Genomic DNA, 23,236 nt, shown 5'->3' with positions numbered 1-23,236 from the left:
AGCTCAACTATAGGCAGGGGAAGAGGAAAACTATGAATTAGATTTTTTGCCAAACTATTTATTTAATGAATTTATTCCTCATCAGGTTGTCAAGACTGTAAAACAGGTATGATATTATCCTGAGGATTCTAAGTGAAACTGAAAAAATAGTTGATCTGAACAGTAAACCTAGGATTTTTCAGATGCATCTCAAAATGACATTCAGCAGAAGTTTAGAAACAAATCATATTCAAATGAGCTGCTCTGCAATGCTGAAATTCACGATCAAAATGACTGATAAACACTGGCTATGATGACCTCAAATGCAGACACACATAGAAATACACCAGCTGCTCCTCCTAAATGCAAAAAATAATGCAAGTTCTGCTAGCACAGGAACATGGCAGGAACTCACCCTGAGCGCCTCAATGACCAGGTCTCGTGCTTCCAGTTCTCCTTCCATGATGCTGAGCAGGGTCAGAAGCTCCGGTTTACTTAGATTATCCATGTTCAGCTCACATTTCTGAAACACACAAGCACAGAGACATGGGCATAGTTGGAAGGAAACAACAATTCATGTTTTGGACAGTTGCTCCAATTTTTGGCAGAAGAAATACTTGGTGGGCAGGGCAGATGCAACTTACAATTACTGGTCTTTATGGATAGATGGAATACATCAAGGCATTGCCATCACATCCAGCAGAATTACAGAGAGAAAAACATTATTTAAAAGGTGAGGTGGGAAGAATCAGTCTGTCTAAAACTATCTAGGGGTTATTTCAATCACAGGCCAAGGCTTTTAAAACCCCACCTCTCTCTCACCACTCTGAGCACCTCACAATCCTATGCACTTGTTTTAGTACTGTCTGGAGATGCCACCACATGTGAAGCATGTGAAAGTCTGCTTCCCAGTAAAACTTTGCTACACAAAACATATGGAAACCTTTGTAAAACCTGAGATAGTAATTAATGTCAGCACTGCTACAGTGTGTTTTAGTGATCGTCTGGCTATGGCTAACTAAATTTACTGCACTATTACAAAATTTCATTTACTTGGCTGAGTTTTCTTATTCCATCCAATTACATATATTATCAAAGCTTGCTGTGGTACTGTATTTCTTGGTAACGAGTTATAGGTCCTTGGTTGTCCGAGGACACTATTGTTGTAAAAAATCTTTTTTTTTTTCATTTTTGCTCCCAATTAAGAAAACATTTAATGTTCTCCAAACCATGAAACTCCTTGAAGAAGGTGGCTTCACCTAAAAATAGATAAAGAGTGAGTAATTCCATTTAACAGAAAACATTCTTGTTTGGGAATTTTCAGACATGACTACTTTTTTCATTATATAGGTAATCAATGAGCTTTACCTCTGCATAGGATTGTCTCTGACAGTGCATTCTGGGAATATTAACTGGGTTCCAGTAAAACGCCTAAGTGGGTCTCTTTGAGCAGGATTTACTGACATATGGAGTCCATCTGGGGTGGGGAGGGAGTGATGGGGGTAGGTGTAATCAGATTGGGTTTCACTTTTGAGGTTCATTACCTAATCGTGAACGCACGCAAGGTGCATGGTTAAGATACAAGCTCCAGGATTACAATGCAAAGGGCAAGACTTGCATCAGTTGTGCCAAGGGCTGCCTTTCTGCCAACATCCTGACTGCTTTATCTTTAAGAAGGGTTATCTTTCAGACGTTCTAGCTCCAGCTTTCTTTTCTCTACCTGTCTGATGCTTTAAGTATTCTGATGCTATTTCTTTAAATCTGGCTACTGAAGATGAGATTGGACAAAAGCAGCTGATGGTTTCCCAGAATTGCACAATACAAAAATGGTTCAGTGACCTGACCAGCTTGAAGGTGTTCTTGATCAGCAGGGATGTGCAAGGTATGATGAGGACAAGTCACTATGGATCATGGCAGAATCAGATACATTTCAATAACTCTTCCCTTTTGTGCCTTTAAAAGCTTTCCATGTTTAAAAAAGGACTGATATCTGGCACATCTAGCACATATCTACCAAAAAATGTAGCGCTCAAGAAGCTCATTAAGAAATAACAAAACATAAGTCTATTATTTTCTTGCTCTTATCTTATTGCTATTTGCAAAATGTAGAATAGTAAGGCTGCAGTACTGTTGTGTGCATTGCTCTGCTCCAAACCAAACATTATTCACTGAGGACCTGCAAACAGTCCACAGATGTGGCCTCATTAAATAAATACACACTGACAATGCACAAAAAGAAACCAACTAAACCCAAGCAAGGCTGAGTTTGGTGGAGGTAAACCAAGAACCACCCACTCTAAAACCCTTGTGTCAAATGGGATATTTCCTTGACAGAAAGAGCTCTTGCTGAGGACCAACAAAAGAAGCCCATAAGAAGCCCATGCTTGGGCTTAGAAAGTGAATGACTTCAAATATACCCTTGCATTGACACCATACCCTTTAGATGTATCCGGATGGACCCACGAGACAGAGATTTATGGCTGACGCTGCCCATTGGCTGATCCGTGGTGCAGCCAGAGCACCTGTTCAACTGAACGCTAAATGTAAACGAGCCTCTGGCTGTTAAAATGGCTCAGATTGGCTGGATGACATGCTACTATGTCAGCTGAGTCACTGAAATTCAGACCAATATAGTAACATCTCCGGTGAACGTGTCTTCAACCCTCCGCCTTCTCTTTACTGCTCTTCTTCTTCACCTTTCCCTATTTCTTTACATGTTTGTTTGTTTGTTTTTTTTAAACACGTACCTACTGAAAGGAGATCTTAATCTATTCTATTAGATACAATCATATCCCTGGCCCTATATATTATAATTCCATGGAGTACACACAGTTAAACTGGGAGACATACATATTATACAGGGAGTATACTTACACACACACAACTTATTATTTATTTAAGTTAGCATAAGATGAAATGAGGCTATCAAGCCTATGAGCGGTATGGTTAGGACAGTCTTTGTGGAGCACTACAATTTCAACACAGAAAAAACATTACTATTTAGACAAGCTTTTCAGATCCTCTCCTGGGGGTAAGACTCATTTTAATAATGGCTGGTCAGCAGGGCCTGTTACATATGCTGATAACTACAGCATTTGTAACAAAGGTTGTGTCAGAAGTAAACAAAAGGAAACAGCAATTCAATTCATATCAACTCTACTTAATTTCACACAGTCATCAAATAAAAAATGAATTCTTCATGCACTGATGACTTCCTACCTATAAAGTGAGTCATTACTTGGACAGATGAGATGAGACATACTGAAAGCTGGTCAACATTATTATAACTAGTGTAGCTAACCCGGAAAATACATTCATCCTTGACAAGCAACAGTTCACTGTGGCATTATTACTCTCTCTCTCTATATATACACACACACACACACACACACACACACACACACACACACACACACACACACACACACACACACATCATAAGCAGCTCAATTACAAACCGTGGTGAAAATGAAAATTACATTCTTACATGCAGTAAGTAACAAAGTAATAATCATTTTTGACAAATATATTAGGCCCAAAGATGACCCCCCCCCCCCCCCCCCCGATTAAAATACCCCATTATGTCAATATATATATTTATATTTTAAAAATCTCTGCGCAGCTGCACATTCACTGGACAATGTAGCTTTGCGAGAGCTTCTCTGAATGAAAACACAATGCTAGCTTAGGTTATCTAATTGAAGCGCAGGATGCTACGCCACTGTGTAAATGTATCGTGTATCGTGTATAACCGTTAAATGTTTATTTTAACGTACCAAAAACCCGGAGCCCTATTTGGACCGCCATAGACCGTATTCGTAACATCAACTGATATGCACCATAGTATTTGGTTTGAGTTGCGGATTAGCAACGAGGGAAAAAAGCGATGACCGGCCTCGTTCTGTCTTTCTTTCTTTTCCTATATTTACACCCTTATCGGTAAAGTAAGAAAAGATTCGTTTGTGTTATCTTACCGCTTCAACACTTCCATGGACAGCGGTTACCAGCGTTTGTACCGGAGGTGGCTGCTCCCCTTTCGTTCCTTCCGACGCCATCTTCTCACTGTAGCGGACTGTTGGAGTGCGGGCACCACACGGAACATAAAATAACGCATTCGGCACTATTTTAACATTTGCGTGACTTCCAGTGAACTGCCCACGTATAATAACAATTTTTTAAAAAAAACAAAAAAACAACCTTTTACATGAGAGGGATCATGCGGTCTGGGAATCGGGGGAGGGAGATTTTGCGAGCAGGTTGCGTCTCCGATGCGGGCGTAAATCAAAACCGTATTCCAGATGCGACTCGTCGCGCACTCAACCTGAAAAGAGGTACAGCGCTGCCCTCGAGACGAGTGACGCGGCTTGTTTGAACGCGGTTGTTTTAAACGCTCTGTTCGGCATTTTAACGGACAAATATCACAATGGCGGTTTATTTCTTTATTTAGGAGAGCCCTAGCCACTCCAGAACCTAATATTTATAGTACACCGCTTTTCAAGGCCTTGGGATACATTCACATATTACCAGTGTCACAAAATGGACTAAGTACAAGACTTATATGATGGTCAAACCATTTTTACCTCATTCCACTAGAAATGTCGGCGATTTCTATGACCGTTAAAGTGCTACATTTGTTGTCTTAAAGTCATTCCAGGATCACACTTGTTGGTTTAATGATAGACTTATACGATTAAACCTATCTGTAGTAGGCATACAAATTAAATGAGTACGTTGTATTGCATAATATGAACTGACTGCATTCGGGGTTTTTTCGGTCACAAATGTATTAAACGCCTTTTCAGAGACACAAGTGCTGCATCACACGAAGCTATCCAAAGCTGCAACTGAGGTTGAATCCCTATGGATTCAAATGGTCTACCTTACTCTACCATGTAACTAAAGATAAAAACAATTATACCACTCAAAGGGGATTTTGCGAGGGATTTCATAACTAAATCCGGCAATATTTTAAAATTCGACTCTATCCTGTGTTAATATAACACTGCTTTCTGAACGGATTAATACAAAATACGAGTGAGCAAGGCTTCCATAAATATAATGAACTCTTTTAAGGCAGTTCAGTACAGCGTGTGATCAAATTCAACAAGCATATGCAAAAAAGAACAAGAAAAGAGTGGCTAATTTAACAAAACAACAACAACAATAATTGAAAATGTATTCCAAAATTTAAAAAAAAAGAGAAGATGGAATTAAGGAAGATAAAGTTGAAGCTAAAAGACAGTGATGAAGGGCAGTGATTAATAGGGCCTGCTTTAGCCGTGCTACGTCTGTCTTTCCCTGCCCTCCAGAGGGGGTCTGGCAGGGACAGACTACACCATTGTTGGGACACAGAGACTCTTAGTGGCTCCCAGTCGACAACAGCTATGACCATGCTGAGCACTTCGGATGTGGCTGCATCCTTCTGTCCAAGAGACAATGACTCCTGGAGGAAATGGTTTCACTTGAGGTGAAGGGTCAGAATGGAGACTCCTCACATGGAGAATAGAGAGATGGGCACCTTAAAGGTGGACCAGCTGTGGAAGTTTAGATGTACTTTTATTTGTAGACACTGTTTTTATCATTTTTATTCATGGAAGCTTTTATTTAGTTTTGCCATTGATAGAACTTTGATAGAATATATTCACATAGATAGATAGATAGATAGATAGATAGATAGATAGATAGATAGATAGATAGATAGATAGATAGATAGATAGATAGATAGATAGATAGATAGATAGATAGATAAAAATGCATACATTCGTCACCATCATATAAATGTATAAATGCATAACATCTATTTAAAATATTGTGTTATATGTCAATAAATAGAACTGTATAATACAGAAGATTTAAGTATAGAGGTCAGAGTACTTTGTTAGTGTCTGCTTGGATGTTTCAATATCTGTAAACATTGTGCTACTCTAGCTGGATGTGTGTGTTATGCAGTAGTCATGTAGATCATGTGAAATTATTGTAACCACCACAATCATTTGACTATCATTTTCAATTGTTTAAGCACTTATATAGTTCAAGGTCTTATCTTCCAATGCATGTTTTTCTGACATCTTAAGATCATGACATGCTCCTCTCTCAACTCGAGCCGGCAGGGGGCATATGTGAGTGTATTTACATTCCACGGAGCTGACACTTGGGAGTACTGGTTAAGGTTAGTGACATGTTCTGTTGATTTCTTTTGAAGGCTGTTTTGATAAATATCTGTAAATCAGATAAATATCTGTAAATAAATATCTGTAAATCAGTGTGATGATTTTACAAATATTACAAATGTTACAGTTAGAAGAATTGTGTAACCAGCACAGATTACAGTTCTAAACATACGCAATAACACAATACTCATGACTTGGGTTCCTCTAGCCCAGTGAGCTTGTTCTTGGCTCCATGCTGTAATACTTCATTAGGCTGTATTAATGTAGTGTAAGAGAATCAGAAGCTTGCAAAAATCCTATTTGAAAAGGTACATTTTGTTGTAATTGGTCACTTTATATTTGTTTAATTGTGATGAACACTGATAAATCTGTCTTGACAAATCTGTCATTATAACTGTGAATGTTATCTGTGAACACTGGATACTCAGTGAATCACATGCCCTGATCTATTTATTTCCAATGACTCCTACAGTGTCCAATATCACAGCTGGTTCTGGACCCAGTGGTTCTTGCTATAATTTAAGAGTTAAAATATTAGGCGGTTATTTAAACAAGACTTTCATAAATGTGTTTTTAAATGAGATTTTATATTTGTTGCTCTTTATTTCTCTTCAGTGTTGTGTCTTTATAGGGATCTTTGCTTGACACGGGAATGTTGTTTCTTAAATTTCAATTCCCTGCCCCTGCCCACCAAAATCCCCGTTTTCTACTGGTAGAACTCACACACCACCAAGGGGCGCTGCTCTATCAGATTTATGAGGGCTATCTGCACACAGCGTTTCGAGCTTTTGGTTTATTTCATACGCTGAAGTTTTCATCATACAATGAAGCATGTTCTGAAAACCAAAGGTTTCTCAGCCCACACAGTTTTTCTCACAGCTCACAGTGCTTGTAAAGTACTTATATTAGCTTTGAATTACAGAATGTTCTCACACTGTTTTTCCTTGTGTGTGTGTGTGTGTGTGTGTGTGTGTGTGTGTGTGTGTGTGTGTGTGTGTGTGTGTGTGTGTGTGTGTGTGTGTATGATACAGAGGCAGATAGATAGATAGATAGATAGATAGAGTGAGAGGGTAGAGAGAGAGAGAGAGAGAGAGAGAGAGAGGGAGGGAGGGAGGGAGGTATGTAGAGAGTTGGGTGGGGCTGTGAAGGCTCATATTGAACCACTTTTGGTTAAGTGTAGAATACTTCCTGAGTTACTGACAATTATAGTAATCACATAAAAATACAGAAGTATCTGATGTCTATAGCACTTGCTACTCTAAGCCTAATGAACTGTGACAGAGCTAACAATGTAATGTGTAATACAGTTTAAAACTATGCTTTAGCAAAGACTGTAGCTCTTCTGTAAGATATGTAAAGGTGCTGTCAAGGGCCAAAGTGGGGAGCTATTATTATGATAATCTCTCAGTGGATCTTTCTTAATTTGGGCTTTTGTCATTCTTTGTTATGTAACCAAAGCCCTGTGAAATTTGGATCACAGAAGTACTGCTTATATATAGACCAGAAATGGAGTAACACATTATTTGACATTTGTTTGACATTTGACATTTGTTTACTGCTTTTGTGACATTGAAAGTATGTGCAGATGTAAAGTCTGGCCCAGCTCCCTGTTTTCATTTGTTGCAGTGAGCTGTCACATTCAACACTGCCTTTAAACATGTATCCCCACCAAAACCCTGGAACAATGAAACAGCCTCGCAACACATTCAGATTCTAACAGAAATTCTCCACAAGCTTATATGAGGAAGAAAACTGTATTACATGAATCTCTACATTAAGCTCAATATTAATCAGCAGTTACCTCTATTTCTACCAGACTAGGGCTTTCTTTTGATTGACATGCAGCTGTACTTAATGCCTAGCTTTCTTATAAAACAATGATGTCATCTACAGATTCTTGCACCTGAACATGTATGATGTTGTCACAGAATGTTAGACAATGCACCACTGAGCCACCATGCAAAATCAATTAGCAATATGTGAATCCTTGTTAGTTTTAAAAGGGAAGCTCACATCCCTTGGTTTCTCTCTAGCATGGAGCTTGTTTTTCCTGGCTTTGCTTGGCTGCTGCAGATCACTCCCCCTCTAAGGGGCCTTAAACACAGCCCACGTCACTTCTGGTCTGCTAGACATTACTGAGCATGAGGCTCCGAGGCAGCCTGCCAGCTCATGTAAAAATCCCCTAATTACATTACCCCTATGCGCCACCGATACTGAATTAGATTTGTGCCCACAGATTACATCTTTCCTCCCTGCGAGGGCGCTCAGGAGAGCGGCGGGTTTTGTGCTGGCACAGCGCTGTATTCACGTCTTTGTGTGCAGGCAGGAAGGCGATGTTAGTAATACAGGCCCGTGGCCATTGCCAGCTCTGTACCCACCCTTGAAAGGAGCACCAGCGCCTGGAATTTCTGATGCAGAGGCTGCAGAGGCCACCAGGGGTTTCCAGCTTCCTCACAGGCATGTTTGGCTAACTGGGGTTCTACTAGATAATTTCACAAGAGTGTTTAACAGTGAACAAACAGCCTTGTTTAAATCACTCTTTTGAGATTGTTTCACCAATTGCATTCATTCATAATCCCATTAATTCTTTTAGGATTTCCTGGGTGATGTAAACATCTGTCAAGTTTAATGAAGAATTAAAAGATGTATACCACCATTAAATTTAATTCAAACTAATGTACTACTGTATTACCACACCAAAAGAATATATTGAACAAATCAGGCAAAGGCAGCAGACATAAAACCTTTTCATCCTGCTTGCCATAAGGTTTTATGAACACATTTGTAAAGTCACTTCAACTTCTTGCCTTGTGTATCCAGGAAGACTGCTTACACCGTTGTACTGATCCTGCAGTGGTATGCCATGCATTTCCCCACAACAGAACATCTTAAAATACCATTTAGGTATGGCTCTTCCTTACAGCTCAACTCTCTCTCTGCCTCTGTCAGAATGTAATAGGCAGTGCATGAGCAGGCTACACAAAGCAGAAATTGAGTTAATGGTGCGTTAAAGCACATGAATCTTAGGGGATGTGGGACTTGTTATCATGCAGACTGATGGAGCCTGGACCCTCCTTGGATGATGTCAGTCTTTGGGTTTCCTGTAGACCAGCACTGTTTGTTATCCCGTACTGGAGTGAAAGCTGGTAAAGATGTGTGCGCGTGCCCAAACACACACACACACACACACATACACACACACACACACACACACACACACACACACACACACACACACACACACACACTGAGAGCTCATTGTCCTCTTTCAGAGCTGCTGTTGTGAGTAATAGAAGGCATAAACTGGACCTTTCACCAGAGGTTTCAAGCTATGGACATTATTTTCTGGGTGTTTTATTAAATAAATTGGGAAGTGTTAAATAAACACAAATTGTATATGGCATTTGTGCCTGGCATTTATGTAGTATCAGTGGTTTTTGCAATGAGCAATTCACGTTTGTAGGTATGGACAAGAAATGTGTTGTAAACATGAATCTCAACATGCCTGTGCCATGTTCACCACAAGCTTCAGATAAAATGATGGACAAAAGCCATCTTAACCTGCCCACTTCATCCAGGATGCACTGCCATGTCTGCTCTGTGAGGAGAACTCTGTGTGCTCTCTGAGGAGAACTCTGTGTGGACTCTGTGCTCTCTGAGGAGAACTCTATGTGGACTCTGTGTGCTCTCTGAGGAGAACTCTGTGTGGACTCTGTGCTCTCTGAGGAGAACTCCATGTGGACTCTGTGTGCTCTCTGAGGAGAACTCCATGTGGATTCTGTGTGCTCTCTGAGGAGAACTCTGTGTGGACTCTGTGTGCTCTCTGAGGAGAACTATGTGTGCTCTCTGAGGAGAACTCTGTGTGGACTCTGTGTGGTCCTCTGTGCATTCTTCAGTAGTAAGACTCTATGCCTCCAGGCTGACACCGAGAGTGGAGATCCAAACCTAATAAAGTCATAATCCCTTGTGGTGTGCCCTGCATGATGTGGTTGGACTCCCTCCACTTAATATCCACATAAGAGACCCAGGAGCAGCGTATGTCCATGGCAAATTCAGGAGAACAGCAGGCATCAGAGAGAGGGTGCAGCCTGAGACAGGAAGCATCTGGGTATCTGTAGCAAGTAGGTTCTATACCGCAGGGCTTGTATCTAACCACAACCTAACTTCTGATGAAGCTCTCCCTCCCTCTTGTTCTCTTTGTTGTGCTGTTTATCACAATGCAATGAGACAATATCATAAGGACATTATTATATCAGTATGTGACCAACTGGACCGAGGCTTCAAGAGTTTTCTATAGATGAGCCACATGGAGAATTTTACCCAGGGTTGGGAGAAGCACACAAATCCTTCACTTGAGTGACAGCTGAAAACGTTTAATGTTACTCTAATAAAAGTCAAAGTCAAGCATTAAAAAATGTACTTCAGGTTGAGCATTAAAACCTACGCTACACTAGTAGTATCAAAAGTAAAGGTAGAATTTTATGCCCAACATAAAGAATTCATGTAATGTTTTGTCAAGTCTGTAGTTGAATTTGATTGTGACTCTATTGAGTTGTTTTTCTGTCCAAACAGCTGCATATAAATTGGCCAAATATTCAAAAGTAAAATTTACTCTGTGGTATTTCTAACAGTTCACTCAAACTTTGATATACAGACTTCATGAGCAGTAAGGTGGCTAGCAATTAGACAGTTGTAATGGAGTCAAATCCACCTCTTTTAATTATTGTAGTTACCCTACAAGTTGAAAGTCTCCCAATTAATAATTAACCAACTATAGTATGAGAAATTCTACTTGGTTAAGTCTGAGTAGGAATTGGAAGGTTGACAGATTGGATAAAAGTGTCAACTAAAAGCCGTAAATGTACTTAAGCACAGTAGTAGTACTATTTCTGCTACTGATTTTAACCACACAGTCAGTGGACATACTCTGGGTGACATTTGACTAAAGCTAAATATAGACAGTAAGAGACCTAATACTTCTATTCTAAAAATGCTAAATCTACCATGTTAACATGTAAATGTATATCTAGTGTGTTACTAAGGTATAGAACCAGATGATGTTTCTTCTTGCCCAGGCCCGAAGCCTCATGCCAAAGCTCTGTGTCAGTACACTGTGCTGGCAGCCCATATCACTCAGCCTAGCCTTCTCCACCACTTCAGAATCTAATCCCCAGGCTGACTGCCTTTACACCAAGATGTGTATGGGAGTTGAAGTTAAACTGTTCAGCAGAAAGATGAGTCATGCTTCATTAGCCTGAGCCTCTGAAATAGCACATCTTCAACTCCAAATTCTTAATAGAGGATTCAAACACTTTGTGTGAGCATTGTGAGTTGAACTCCATTAGAGTCCCTTTAAGAGGCATAATGTAGAGCTAATTAAGCTCTTATTCTGAAGTGTCTTTGGTTACTATGTGTGGCAAGAGTCTTTTTGTTAATGTATCTCTGTATAAATTTCCCTGAGTAGCAGTGAACATATCTTGAAAGTCAGATTTCATAAATAAGACATAAATTGCCACTGGTCACGTGATGTGGCCCGCCCCGTGCAGTGGAATTCACCTTGTGGTGTTTGTAGCCACGCCCTCCATGATAGCACACACCTGCACCTGGTTTAATGTCATGCATCTGTATGTATTTAAACCCCGGTTGCTGTGTGCATCATTGTTGGTCATTGTTTATGTTGCCGTTGTTAACGTTCACGTTGTTTTTGCTAGTTAGATGTGTATTTATGTTCACCGTTTATGTTGTTTGCGTTATATGTTAATAAACATCTGTCAAAGTCTGTGCGTCCTGCTCCGCGCCCTGCGGCAGTCAGGCCGTCACATAGGCAATGTTCATAATAACAAATTTATAGATTAATAAAGATGGAAATTGTAATCTATACCGTCTAAATGGCCTATAGTATTTTTTAATAAAGTACTCTAATTAATAATGGTAATATGGAAAGATAACTTTAACTGAATATCAGAATATCAAATGTGTGTGATTATTGTAACATCTCAATCAAAAAAGCATGTATTGCTTTTAGAAGATGCATTTACATACAATTTTCGTGGTGTCTCTTTGCCAGTTGTCATTTGAAATAGCTCTAGTACAGGGTTTACATGGAAACAAATGAAACTCACTTTATTTTGTAACTATTGCTAGAGGATGCTTTTGGGTGTAAAGTAAATCTTATGACATAAAATTAAATAGTGTCAGTGTCTCCAAATCTTTGTAGTTTCAAAACTCTTCTAATCCAGGCTGAGTAGTTCAGCAACATGTTGCAGAGTGACATTTTTTTCTGTCATTTTGGTTGAAACTGGGGGGTTCTGAACTTCCAAACATCATTAAAAAAATAAATTACACCAATTCTAGAGGGATGTACAATGAAATGTAGATGCCATCTCAGAATTACCCTGAGACATGCTGTATAGATAACATGAAGCCTAGAACAATTTAAAAATAATATTCCATAAAATTCAACACACCTCCATAATTTTTACAGTTAAACTGGGGATGAGGTGGGCTGTTGTTCATATTTTCTTATTTATATGTACATGTTCCATGTCTTTAATCTGCCATCACATCATCGATCTGTTCTGTTACTTAGCAACACACTTGAAATAAAGGCCAGTCAAGAATAACCCTTGTTTAGATTCTGTTGCCATCTGTGTAAAGAGCCATTAACCTATGTTGAGGGAAATGTCTACTAAATAAAACCAATAAAAATATTGTATTTAGTGTTCTAAAGATACACTGACATTTTTTCCATCTAAAGGGGGTACACAGAGAAGTCCTCTGAAGGAGCTCACTGGTGGTTGATTTCTCGTAACTAGTCTCCACATGCTTGTATGTTAAGGAGCACTGTTGCTATGTTGATTTGTTGTGGTATCTAAGTACGACATGGATCCAAGTTTCAGGCTATTAATCAGTGGTCTGCTCCTCCTCGGGCTACCCCACTCAACCAGATAACACTGTGCACAAATCAGGTTCTTATCTGTGGACAGCAGTTGCAGCCCAGAGCAGCTCACCCCCACATTCGAAAGCATTGTCAAATCCAGTGGGCATTCAGAAATGGATAGAAGCACAGAAGAATGAAAAATGACTGAACTGAAGTTGAAGTTACCTTTTGTACTCGAGCAACACTCCAGTTGAAGAATACCGTACACGCCACTATAGATGTCCTCCATAAGGAAGGTTTATGGAGGCACACTGCCGTGTTTACAACTGCATTTCCAGTAAAATTTGGCCTCCATTACCTCATCTGTTCCTATAGAAAGAACTGATGACAAAACTACTCAAGGAAATACTGAACAGACACCTTCCTTTGGGGTTAAACCTTTCTGTAAATCTGAATGCATTTGGTTAGCTTATTGACCCTACCTAATAACTGCATGAATTATATGTGATTATATGTTTATACATTTGTGTGAGTAGTTTGAAAACTACTTGAAAGTTGAATTATTAACCAGTAGATAGGCCATGTATCAAGACCCAACCAAGTCAGCTGGCAAACTGCATGTAATAATGTAATATAACACAGATAGTACCCTTAGATTTAGAACAAAATAACAGGATCTTAGCAGTGAGCTGGCCAGTCAGCATGTGTTAAGTGCTGAGGGGTGTCTTGACTTTGGGGGGGGGGGGGGGGGGTTGTTTGTGGAAATGAAGTGCTGTAGTATCTGCATGCCAGATTTACTCCTCTCTGTTTAAGCAGGCAGCCTTCCTGTAAATCACCCAACAATGCACATATACTAACTTTATAACCAGCATAATGCATGAAATATACTATTATACTATTACTATATACATATACTATTATACTATTATAACATATACATTATATATAACATACTGTATAATATCACACAAATCCACTCCCACATTTATGTGAGACTTAACAGTGAGAAAATCCTAAACCAGAGGTCTCTTTGTAATTAACTGTGCTCTTTTCTTTATTTTAAGTGAAAGTGGATTCTTTCTAGCACAAGTGACTGTTTAAGTGGTATTAGAAAACTGCCAAGTACTTCATCCTGTTTTAGCAACGGAAACCTGAGAACTGGCAGTTAATTAAGGCTAGTTTTCAAGTAATGCAGACAAGATCTGCTGTGTCTTTTTTTTTAGTATATCTAAGAGATTCTGGTCCAGCTAATGCGGTTACTCCATCAGCTTCTGTCACTAAATGGGAGCCCACTGCTGTTCCAGAAAATAACTTCATATGCCATGACTCTTTAACCCTTCACAATTACTGTATTTTCAAATTCCATTTCAAATATGACCAAGATTTATGACATTGACACTGAAGCACACATGAAGAGTTTATTGTTTTTGAGGTGGGAACCAATAGCCAGACAGAAAAGGTGACAAAAACTAATTAATAATTGAATAATTTGGAGTCAGACTTCACTTTCTTTTTACTCTTCATTAAACCTCAAACTCTGTTTATGTCCTCTCCAGTTTTTCTTGATGACAGTAAAAGCTTTATCATTGTGCATATCACATAAAACATGATGCTTGTTCTATACTTGTTTTCAAAAAGCTTGTGCATATAACATAAAGAAATCAAAATCTCAGTTAACACCATAATAAGATAAGATTATAGTGTAAATGATTTCTTAAATATTATCCCATTGTTTTTGCAGATAATTTATTAGCAATGTCCCTAAGTTCTTTAAAAATGATGCATCCTGTGCTAAGTTTTGTTTTTAATCATTAAAGAGGCTAGAATGTTTATACCCTTACTATTAGGAACACACACAAAACTGCCATCCATGCTACACTGTGCCATACACCTAAATGAAAGCTGTCTGAATTAAAGTGCTGGTACTTTCACCAAAACCAAGTGTTATAGTCTTTGTGTGTGCTAGTACATAGTATCCTTGCCCATGTAATGTAAAACATTATGCTAACTGCAAAAATATAAAACACAAGATACATGTGCAGCACCTATTTTTTTGCAAATAGTTCTTTGAGAACATAAGAAACAAATTGCTTATCGTGTTCTTCACCATCATTTATTGATAACATCTAAGACCTGCAGAGCCCTCTAAAGAGGCCGACTATGCTGTACACTGGCCTCTCTCTGTCTCCTTCTCCTCACCTCACTCTCTCCTACTTCCTTCTTCTCCACTACCACCAGTAACACGTGCCATGGTCCAAAAAATAACCACATTATGTAAACCCTGGTTCTGAAAGACTTTATGGCAACCATGTAACACACGCAAACACTACTGTGTTAGAAGTCTACTTTTTGCTCTCTATGCTGCTCTCACTTATTACAGTGGAATGGAAATGTTTCCCTCATTTTGAAAGCACTGGTGGCTGTATTAGTAAATGCTGAATTAAGGTTATTTAAGGACTGGAGAACCTAAAAGGCAGCAAGGACCACTTAAAATGTCATGTTAATCACAAAGCAAGAAACTCACAGAAGTCAAATCTACGTTATACTGCGAAAGCCTGCTTATTAAGTGGTTATGATTAAAAAAAAATCAGTATTTGAAAGAATGTCCAACCATGTTTCACTCCATAGGTAAAATCAACAGTTTTGTGTCAAAACTGAAGGGCCCCTGTTCTGTGTGCTTTTTGAACTTCCAGCATCTATTTTTACATTTCTATTAAACATGACATTACATTTCTTACAAGCTCTCTTAAAACATTTTTCTTAATGCTCTGGTGAACACCAAATATATTTGCATATAGGGTATGTTACCAATTAGAAAATACCTTTTGTGCTATGTATCTTATTGGAACCAGAAAATAAAGGTAATGCATCTTGTATAAAAATACACTGCCAATAAAAGCAATGTATTCAAGAAATAAAGGAAATGGATAAAGGAAATACAGCAAACAGTGATTTTAATACAAGTGTAGCTGTATGCTATTTGTCATTTCCAATAAAACCTCATCACAAGTTTAAAGAGGAGTTAATTCACATAAAAAGTCTAAATAGCAAAGAATAGATTATGAGTGATTAAATGTGACTAAACGGAAATCTTATCTGGCAAATAAACAATTTTGTAAGCTAATCCTCCTTTGAGCTTTCCAGGTAAATGGTAGCAACTCTTTTCTCATGAGTGTCTGTCAGTGAAGGGTGAGTCTCCTGGGCTGGTAAACATTCTTGGACACTGTCCTCGTCCTCTCTCTGTCCTCCAAAATCTTCTCCTCCTGTGCTTGTTGACACAGATGAGCTGTTGTTATCCATTTGCAAACTGAAGGATCTCTCATTAGGCTCCAGCCTGATGATTTTCTCTGTCTCACCAAATTCACTAGCTAAACACGAGTCTTCAGTTTCCTCAGGGTTGGTCATCCATGGCATGTCCTCCATTTGGACCTCTGTTTTGGAGATTCTCATCTTATCGCCTCCATCAGCTCCAGCAGCGAAGGCTTGGTCCAGCTCAGGGTGGGAGGATTGTAGTGCTGCCATCACCTGTTCTTGGTTCAGGTCATCTGCCTGATCATCCAGCAGCTCCGATTCCTCCAGGCACTGAGTGACATTGACCTGTGCCACAATGGTCGTGGTTCCATTATCTGAGGCCTTTTCTACTTTTTTGATATCAATGGAAATGTCGGAACCTTCATCAGCCTGTCTGAGAAGTGAAAGCTCTTCATTCAGGGTTCCAGGCACTGTTGCCTCCAATTGCTCCAGTGTCCCCTCCAACTGCTCTCTGGGGTCCAATGACCCTTCTGTCAGGACCTCCAGTATAGACTCTTGCACCGTTGGAGAAACATGTACCTCTTCTTCAATTATACACTCTGGAAAACTGTCTCTTTCGACATACACAAGTGTCTCTCTGTCACCTTCGTCAGAGTACCTCGTGCTTGTAGGAAGAGTTTCTTCCTGGTAGTATCTCTCATCTGAAAGGTCTTCCACAACTCCATAATGTCCATAAGACATAATTCCACCACCTTCCTCTGATTCAGACATATTGTCTTCAGGGGTAGAAACAATGTACTCCTGAGTCTCTTGGCCATGAGAATAGTATGGCAGACTCTCATCTCTGGACATCTCCTGAACATGCACAGATCCACTAATGCCATGTCCTGAGGCTTTCAGAGTCTCATCTGTACTCTCATGTTGTTTCGTTGTCTGAGGTTCATTCTCTGACTCTTCAATCAAGAACATTGCCGAGGCCTTGAAGTAAGGATTGGACTTTATCTCCATAGTCTCCTCAATTTCAACTTGCCCTTCTTCATCACTTTCTACAGGCTCCTCTATTATCTCCACATTAACAGATTTGTTTTCTAAACTTTCACCTTGAAGACCAAGACTGAGAAGATTATGAATCATGCTTCCTGTTGGGGTACCCTCAATATCCTCCAGAGAGACTTTTTTCACCCCTTTACTGAGGAGTTCCTTGAGAGCAGAGTCATCTGACAAATCTACATCCTCTTCCACTTTTGTCTGCAGGACTATCTGGGTCTTAGTGCTTCCATCTTCTTGCTCTGTTTTCTCTACATGGCATGTGATCTTTGAATCAGCAGATGAGCCGAGCTTGGTATCCAATCCCACTGGTTTTATTACCTTCTCAATAATTTCTTCCATGGACACAGAGTCTAATATTTGTTCCTTACCTTCATATACCTTCGGTTCCACTTTTCCAGGTGCTTGAAAATCTCTTTGATCATCATCTTGGGACTCCTGCTGTTGGACAAACTGTGTTTCAACTGGTTTCACTGTTGCTTTGGCAGGACCAGTTTCAGCGTTCCCTGTATCAACAACGTTCTGTATTTCGTCTGTGGTGCTGAGGCTCATCATGGGAGGTGACACAACTCTCACCGATTTCAGCTCTGCTGTTGGTGAAACCATGGATACAGGCTCGTTTCCTGTTTCTGACTGGGGAGGGTGGGTCCTTGGTGGGTCCTGTGACTCCCCTATGATTTTCACGCTTGTGTCCTCCACCACTTCTTTGGTTCTCCCACTGGCTGAGACGACATGTATGGGCACACTTTTTGTAGCTGTGGCTTGTGTTGCTTCGGTGAAAGAGATCATATCCCTTCTTGCAGCAGGGCTCTGTTTGGCTTGGCTCATCACAGTGATAGGTACAGTCCTGACGGCTTCATAGGAATCAGTGGATTTTCTCAATTTGAAAATGGGCTCCATATATCTGACATCATACCCCATAAAATGCCTTCCCATTTGTGGTTGAATAGCTGTCATGGTGGAGGTCCTAGGAGTGTAATGTTCAGTTGGCAGTTTAATATCTACGAGAGAAAGCAAAGCATAGTATTAAGAAAATGAACCAACTATTGTTTCCAGTAATGTATTGAATAATGCTGAATATTGGACCTTACAGATAGAAAAATGGGATAAAAAACACAACACAATAGTACCTATTATTCTTTCTCTTGAATGACGATTAGCCCTCATCTGAGCAAGTTTTCCTTCTTCTTCCAGGAGTGCCCTATGAAGAACAACAAAATCAAGTCTGAAGGTTATTTACAGATTTTGTTTTAGTTGGAGGCAGGAGGAGCTATGCCACCAAACCATCTGGGCTTTCTTGATTATTCCTTTCAACTGTCTGGAAAGTGCTGATCACATTCTTCAGCCATCAGCAAGCAAAACCTTAAACTTGAAGCAAAAACAGATAACCACGGATAGACCTTCTCCTACATAGAAAAAAAGCAATAACAGTTTGCAGGTTATTCTATGAAACCTACCTTAATGGTGCTAGTGTATAGCTTCACAGCTTCACAGTGAAGGGGGAAAAAAGGAATACATTACTGGAGCTACTGTTCAGAATATCCCCTGTGGATGTCACCTCTGTGTCTGCTGAAAGACCAAGCTAAAAATAACAAGCACAACGCTCTGTTTTCTTTATGGCTTAGAATGTGGTGCTGTGACAGACACATTTGCTTGCTTGCATTCCAATTTAAGAAGGAAGACACTTTAAGTATATAACTCTATAGAGTTATAGTCTTAATATAGATTGATAATTAGATCTTTTATCTAAAAGCCTATACAGAAAATGTTGTTTGATAAAATGTGTACTGCCATATTCTGACAAAGTGAACAGCTCTTCAAACAAATGGCATTTACAGTGTATCTGCCCTACATTTATGAAATCTGAGTTATACAAAAGGCATGGTGCCATCTTATTTACATTTGAGGAATGGGCATGTCTTTGCAATATCTATAACAAACAATCAATAACCAAGGCTATTTTGATCCAACCTCTCAACCATCTCTCAACAGTGGAGAGAAGAGTGTGACTCTCTATAGCTCTTCCAAATGGCCAAACTGAAGTTGCTCTGTTGCTTTGGTGATAAAACCACTAAAAATAAACTCCAACAGCTAAGGGTGGACACTGTGGTCTCTGTAGGACTCAGCACTCATACAGATCTCAGAACTATGTGTCAGAAATGACACAACAGTTTGAGCATGGAAGTTATTTGTATCTGCTATAAAATAGCATTAGAAATACAGAAAACATGCAAATTTCAGCAATGTGTAAACATAGCAGAGCAAGCTTGCAGTGCCAGTTTGCCTTCACTGCATAGTATGCAGTTTGCAAACCAGTGGAGCAGATGTTATTCTGTTAACGTCACTTCAAAGATTTGGGAAGGGGCCATGTTTCATTTTTCACTATGTTTGCTTTGGCACAAGACCTTGGGAAGACAATATGGAGCTATGTGCAGATGCATTCACGGCCATAGAACATACACCCTCGTCTTTTTTTTTTTTTTTTGGAGGTTTGATATTTTTATTCTATTGATATTGAATTAATTTGTATCACATGACTACATTGCAAACACAGCACCACTTAATTTCATTTCATTTATTTTTCAAGTTGAACTCCCTCTTTTTCAACTTTCTCATCATCCCCCAATCACATAACGGTAATTATGAATATCATTTTCACTAGGACATTATATTATGGTTGAAACCACTGACAGTAAAAAAAACCCCAAAAACAATGCAAGACTTAAAACACATCTGAGGGCAGCACCTCTGTTTGCTCTCCATAGTCAATAGTAGGGTGGAAGTACCAGGATAAGGTCAAATGTTAACTAGTTAAATTCACCACTGTGTAATTTTAAAGATAAATGACAGTGGCTGTACTGTAGTCATGAAATAGCTCAAGAATAAGCAGGATAAAGTCCTTCTGGTTATATACAGAGTTAATGGACTTGGCAGAGGAACCCCACTTAACTGTCGCATCACTGTCACTTCTGCATCTTACATTTTCCCCCTCCATTCCTTAGCTATGGTCCGGCTTCTAGTGCAGCCTTTTGATTTTTTAAAGGCTTTAGTATGAATTACCATTTTATGCAGTTTACAGATTTCTAATTCATTTGTGTTGATTTTCCATTTGTGCACTATATGTGTACTATTTGTCCATTTTCCATTTCTATTTGTGCCACCCTCAGAAAAAAAGAAATGCACGACGCCCCCTGCTTACAGGAAATATCACAAATAGATGGGAATCATGTTACTGGGAAAGAACAGAACACATTGAAGCTTGCACTCCCATATTAATTAAGTCTTTTTATCTCATCATCATCTAGTAAAATTCTACTCACATTACTGAAAGCTTCTGGTATGTATCTAAATATAATGCTTCTAATATGAATACCTGTGGGTGTTACTTGAAAGAGACCCTACCTGTATGCAGCCAATTCCATACCAAGCCCCATCTTGACCTGTAGGAGGTCCTGGTGATCCTTTAGTTTTTCTGAAATAGTGTTGGCCAGAAGACTGCGCTCATGTTCCAGCTCTTCAATAATCATCTGCAAGAGAACAAGAAAGTTAGCTTGCTTTTTAAAATATTTTTATTTTATTTTTTAAACTTCTTCAACTGTGAATCAAAATCATGAATATTTGAGTCATTTAAGTCTGATTATGGGTAGAACTAGACTCTGCAGGAGGGTGTGGGTAGGTAAGTGGTAAGGTGATCTCCATGGCACTTCTGTTCTGTACATGGAAGCCCATCAAAAGTAAATCAGCATTAAACTCAAGAATACCATACCGTTTATGAGGATGAATGTAATTTAGTGAAGAGCTAGCTTTTGTGTTGATCTTTATTTAATTATCTTTATTTATCTTGATAAAAACAAAATAAATATTTATGCATCGAAGTGGCTTATCATGGGCTATCAATACCAGGCTAATGAACTGTCTCCTCTTAAAATTAGAAAATAGTGATCTGTGTGATCTGACTGACTGATCCAAGTGAATCACATAATTCACTTGAGTGATTCAAGTGATTCTGGTGAAAAGATGTTTTGTGATGTACCTGTTGCAACAATCAACCCCCCCCCACACACACACACACTGCCAATGCTCATTTGAAAGAGAGAGGCCTGATAGATGGCTCACAGCCAAATGCCTTAACTAGGCTATTAAGTGATTCATCAAGTAGCTCAGGCCCACAAGACATTGAAGTAATCAAGGCACATAAACCTTCATCCTCTGGAGAATGTAGTCTTTAATCTCCTGTCATGCTGGGTCAAGGAATATCAATACTTCTGTGTTACTTACATTAACATGTCATAGAATACTTTTTGCTTCTTTGTTTTTACAATATTAATGTTCCATCTAAATCCCAACACTGTCCCTCTGGGCTTTTAACTGCGTAGCACACAATACAGCATTGACTTTAATAATCCAATGAGCAAGTGTTCATTAGGCTAACATCATTAGCCCGGCTGCTTAATGTTCCTGTAGAAGAGTTCTCTTATGGTTGTGAAGACTGTATGGCATAATAAACTATTCGGTCAAGTTTGAGAGCGACCATAGGATATGCACTTCTCAGATTATCTTTGTTATAATTACATTTTAATATGTGAGACAGAGTACAGAATACATCGTCTAGCAGTTTTCTGTGAGGTGAAGGTGATTATTTTAAGGCTCTGTCACTTCGTAGACCAGAACAACAGCTGCTTCCATTATTACTTTTTTGGGGGTAAGAGTGGGTGTGGCACTCCTCCGGGAAGGATATGTGATATTTGTACACAGATTAACGTTTTCAGCAGACTAATTTCAATATCTGAGGATTTCATCTTTAATTTTTTTTTTGTTCACTTACCTGATACTGATTGACCTCTCCTCTAAAGTTTTCTTGCATGTTCACGAACTGTTCCTCAAGATCCATCTGCACGCGGGATTGTTTCTCCAATTCTTCTCTCAGTTTATTCAGTTCCGAAGCGTATTGCATCTTCTCTCTTCTAATGTCTTCCAGTCTCGCCCGATCCGCTTTTATCGATTCTTCAATTTCTTCAGCCCTTTGCTGATACATCTCTAAAGTATCCCCCCAGCTGTCGGTCAGGGCAAGCGCGTACTCTTGGACTTCGTCCGTCCCAACTGCTGCTGGTCCATATGTTTGAGTCACAACAGGTAAAGCTCGGTCGTGCGTCTGGTTCCTAAGGTAGCCAATTTCCTTTCTATGAGCATTTTCCAAAAAAGCATACTCATTCTCAAGCTGAAGCAAGCACTCTTCCAGTGCTTTGTTGGTCTGGTTAGAGTGGTGGAGCTGCCTTTCACAGCCTTTCAGTTCACCATCGATACCTTTGTTTACAGCGGACTCATCAGAATGCATCACTTGGATCAGCTGAAATTCTTTGCGGAGACTTTCTCGTTCCATCTCTGCTTTATTTTTCTCAAAAGACAACTGTTCCACCAAGCGCCTCATCTCTCGCAGTTCGGCCATCTGCTTGCTCTCCCATTCTCCAGACCTGTTTTGTCGAATCGTATGTATTTCCTTTATTAAGCAGGCATTTTCTTGCTCTAATAACTTTGCTCTCGACAAGTACTGACTAAGCCTTTGATTGAGCTCCTGAAGTTGGAGCTTTTCGCTTTCAAACGGCGTCCTGAACGAAAACATTTTCTCCGAATTCGTATAAGCGAAGCACTGAAATTACAAAGTCGTAATTTTTTTTTTTTTTAAAAAAAGGGGAGGTTGAATAATTCCTCCGTTGTCGGTGGCGCGTCTTGAGATAAAGCTGCGCTGCGGCGAGGTTGGGAAAAGCTTGTCGGACGCAGTCGGGTGGCGCACATTAATTAGTCTAAGCGCTCATACGTCCCCCTCAGAAGCAGATGTGAAAAGAAAACGTTTCCTCAGCACTGTGATGGAGTGGCTCTCCCAAGTGGAGGGAAACGGGCAATGCAGAAC

The 23,236-nt window shown here is 39.5% G+C and overlaps 2 protein-coding genes and 1 long non-coding RNA gene across 11 annotated transcripts in view; 1 reads left to right on the top strand and 2 right to left on the bottom strand.

Annotated features, from left to right (window-relative positions):
- The window catches only part of cttnbp2 (cortactin binding protein 2), a 35,074-nt gene extending 30,726 nt beyond the window's left edge, over positions 1-4,348 (bottom strand). For 2 of the 5 annotated variants that reach the window (XM_081715224.1, XM_027003965.3), the window contains exons 1-2: positions 3,954-4,346; positions 395-502 (exon numbers count right to left, since the gene is read on the bottom strand). In XM_081715224.1, the coding sequence (XP_081571350.1) occupies positions 395-502; positions 3,954-4,034 (189 nt within the window). In that variant the 5' untranslated portion in view covers positions 4,035-4,346. Of the gene's footprint in view, positions 1-394; positions 503-3,198; positions 3,333-3,953 lie in introns of those variants that run through there. The other 3 variants (XM_081715222.1, XM_081715223.1, XM_081715225.1) reach the window with 3 other exon arrangements.
- Positions 4,349-6,075: 1,727 nt separating this feature from the next.
- LOC145658597 (uncharacterized) lies at positions 6,076-12,038 on the top strand. Of its 5 annotated transcripts, none has more exons than XR_014124222.1 (3): positions 6,076-6,148; positions 8,386-8,606; positions 8,743-12,038. It is a non-coding gene; the product is annotated as an uncharacterized LOC145658597 (long non-coding RNA). The 5 variants fall into 5 exon arrangements; XR_014124225.1 differs by having other exon boundaries at positions 6,099-8,606; positions 8,743-9,053; positions 9,203-12,038; XR_014124224.1 differs by having other exon boundaries at positions 6,100-8,606; positions 8,743-9,295; positions 9,422-12,038.
- A 2,395-nt stretch (positions 12,039-14,433) lies between these two features.
- On the bottom strand, positions 14,434-22,948 carry synm (synemin, intermediate filament protein). The gene is made up of 4 exons (XM_027004015.3): positions 22,154-22,948; positions 20,731-20,855; positions 18,459-18,529; positions 14,434-18,329 (listed from the first exon to the last, which is right to left on the bottom strand). Exons 1-4 carry the CDS (start codon positions 22,946-22,948, stop codon positions 16,150-16,152), a joined length of 3,171 nt encoding a protein of 1,056 aa, XP_026859816.2. The 3' UTR covers positions 14,434-16,149.
- Positions 22,949-23,236: the final 288 nt, after the last annotated feature.

The sequence above is a fragment of the Electrophorus electricus genome, chromosome 6 (genome assembly GCF_041902795.1).
Source record: "Electrophorus electricus isolate QZ-2024a chromosome 6, ASM4190279v1, whole genome shotgun sequence".
NCBI lineage: Eukaryota > Metazoa > Chordata > Actinopteri > Gymnotiformes > Gymnotidae > Electrophorus > Electrophorus electricus.
The sequence above is the reverse complement of the archived record's forward strand: the minus strand, read 5'-3'. Positions and strand labels throughout refer to the sequence as shown.

What these genes read in the sequence shown, in the direction of transcription:
- synm (XM_027004015.3), bottom strand. Translation starts at nt 22,948, where the DNA reads ATGTTTTCGTTCAGGACGCCGTTTGAAAGCGAAAAGCTCCAACTTCAG. An exon ending in ATGGAATTGGCTGCATACAG is followed by an intron (nt 18,530 to 20,730) that starts GTAGGGTCTCTT and finishes TGTTCTTCATAG; the next exon opens with GGCACTCCTGGAAGAAGAAG. An exon ending in TTCAAGAGAAAGAATAATAG is followed by an intron (nt 18,330 to 18,458) that starts GTACTATTGTGT and finishes TTTCTCTCGTAG; the next exon opens with ATATTAAACTGCCAACTGAA.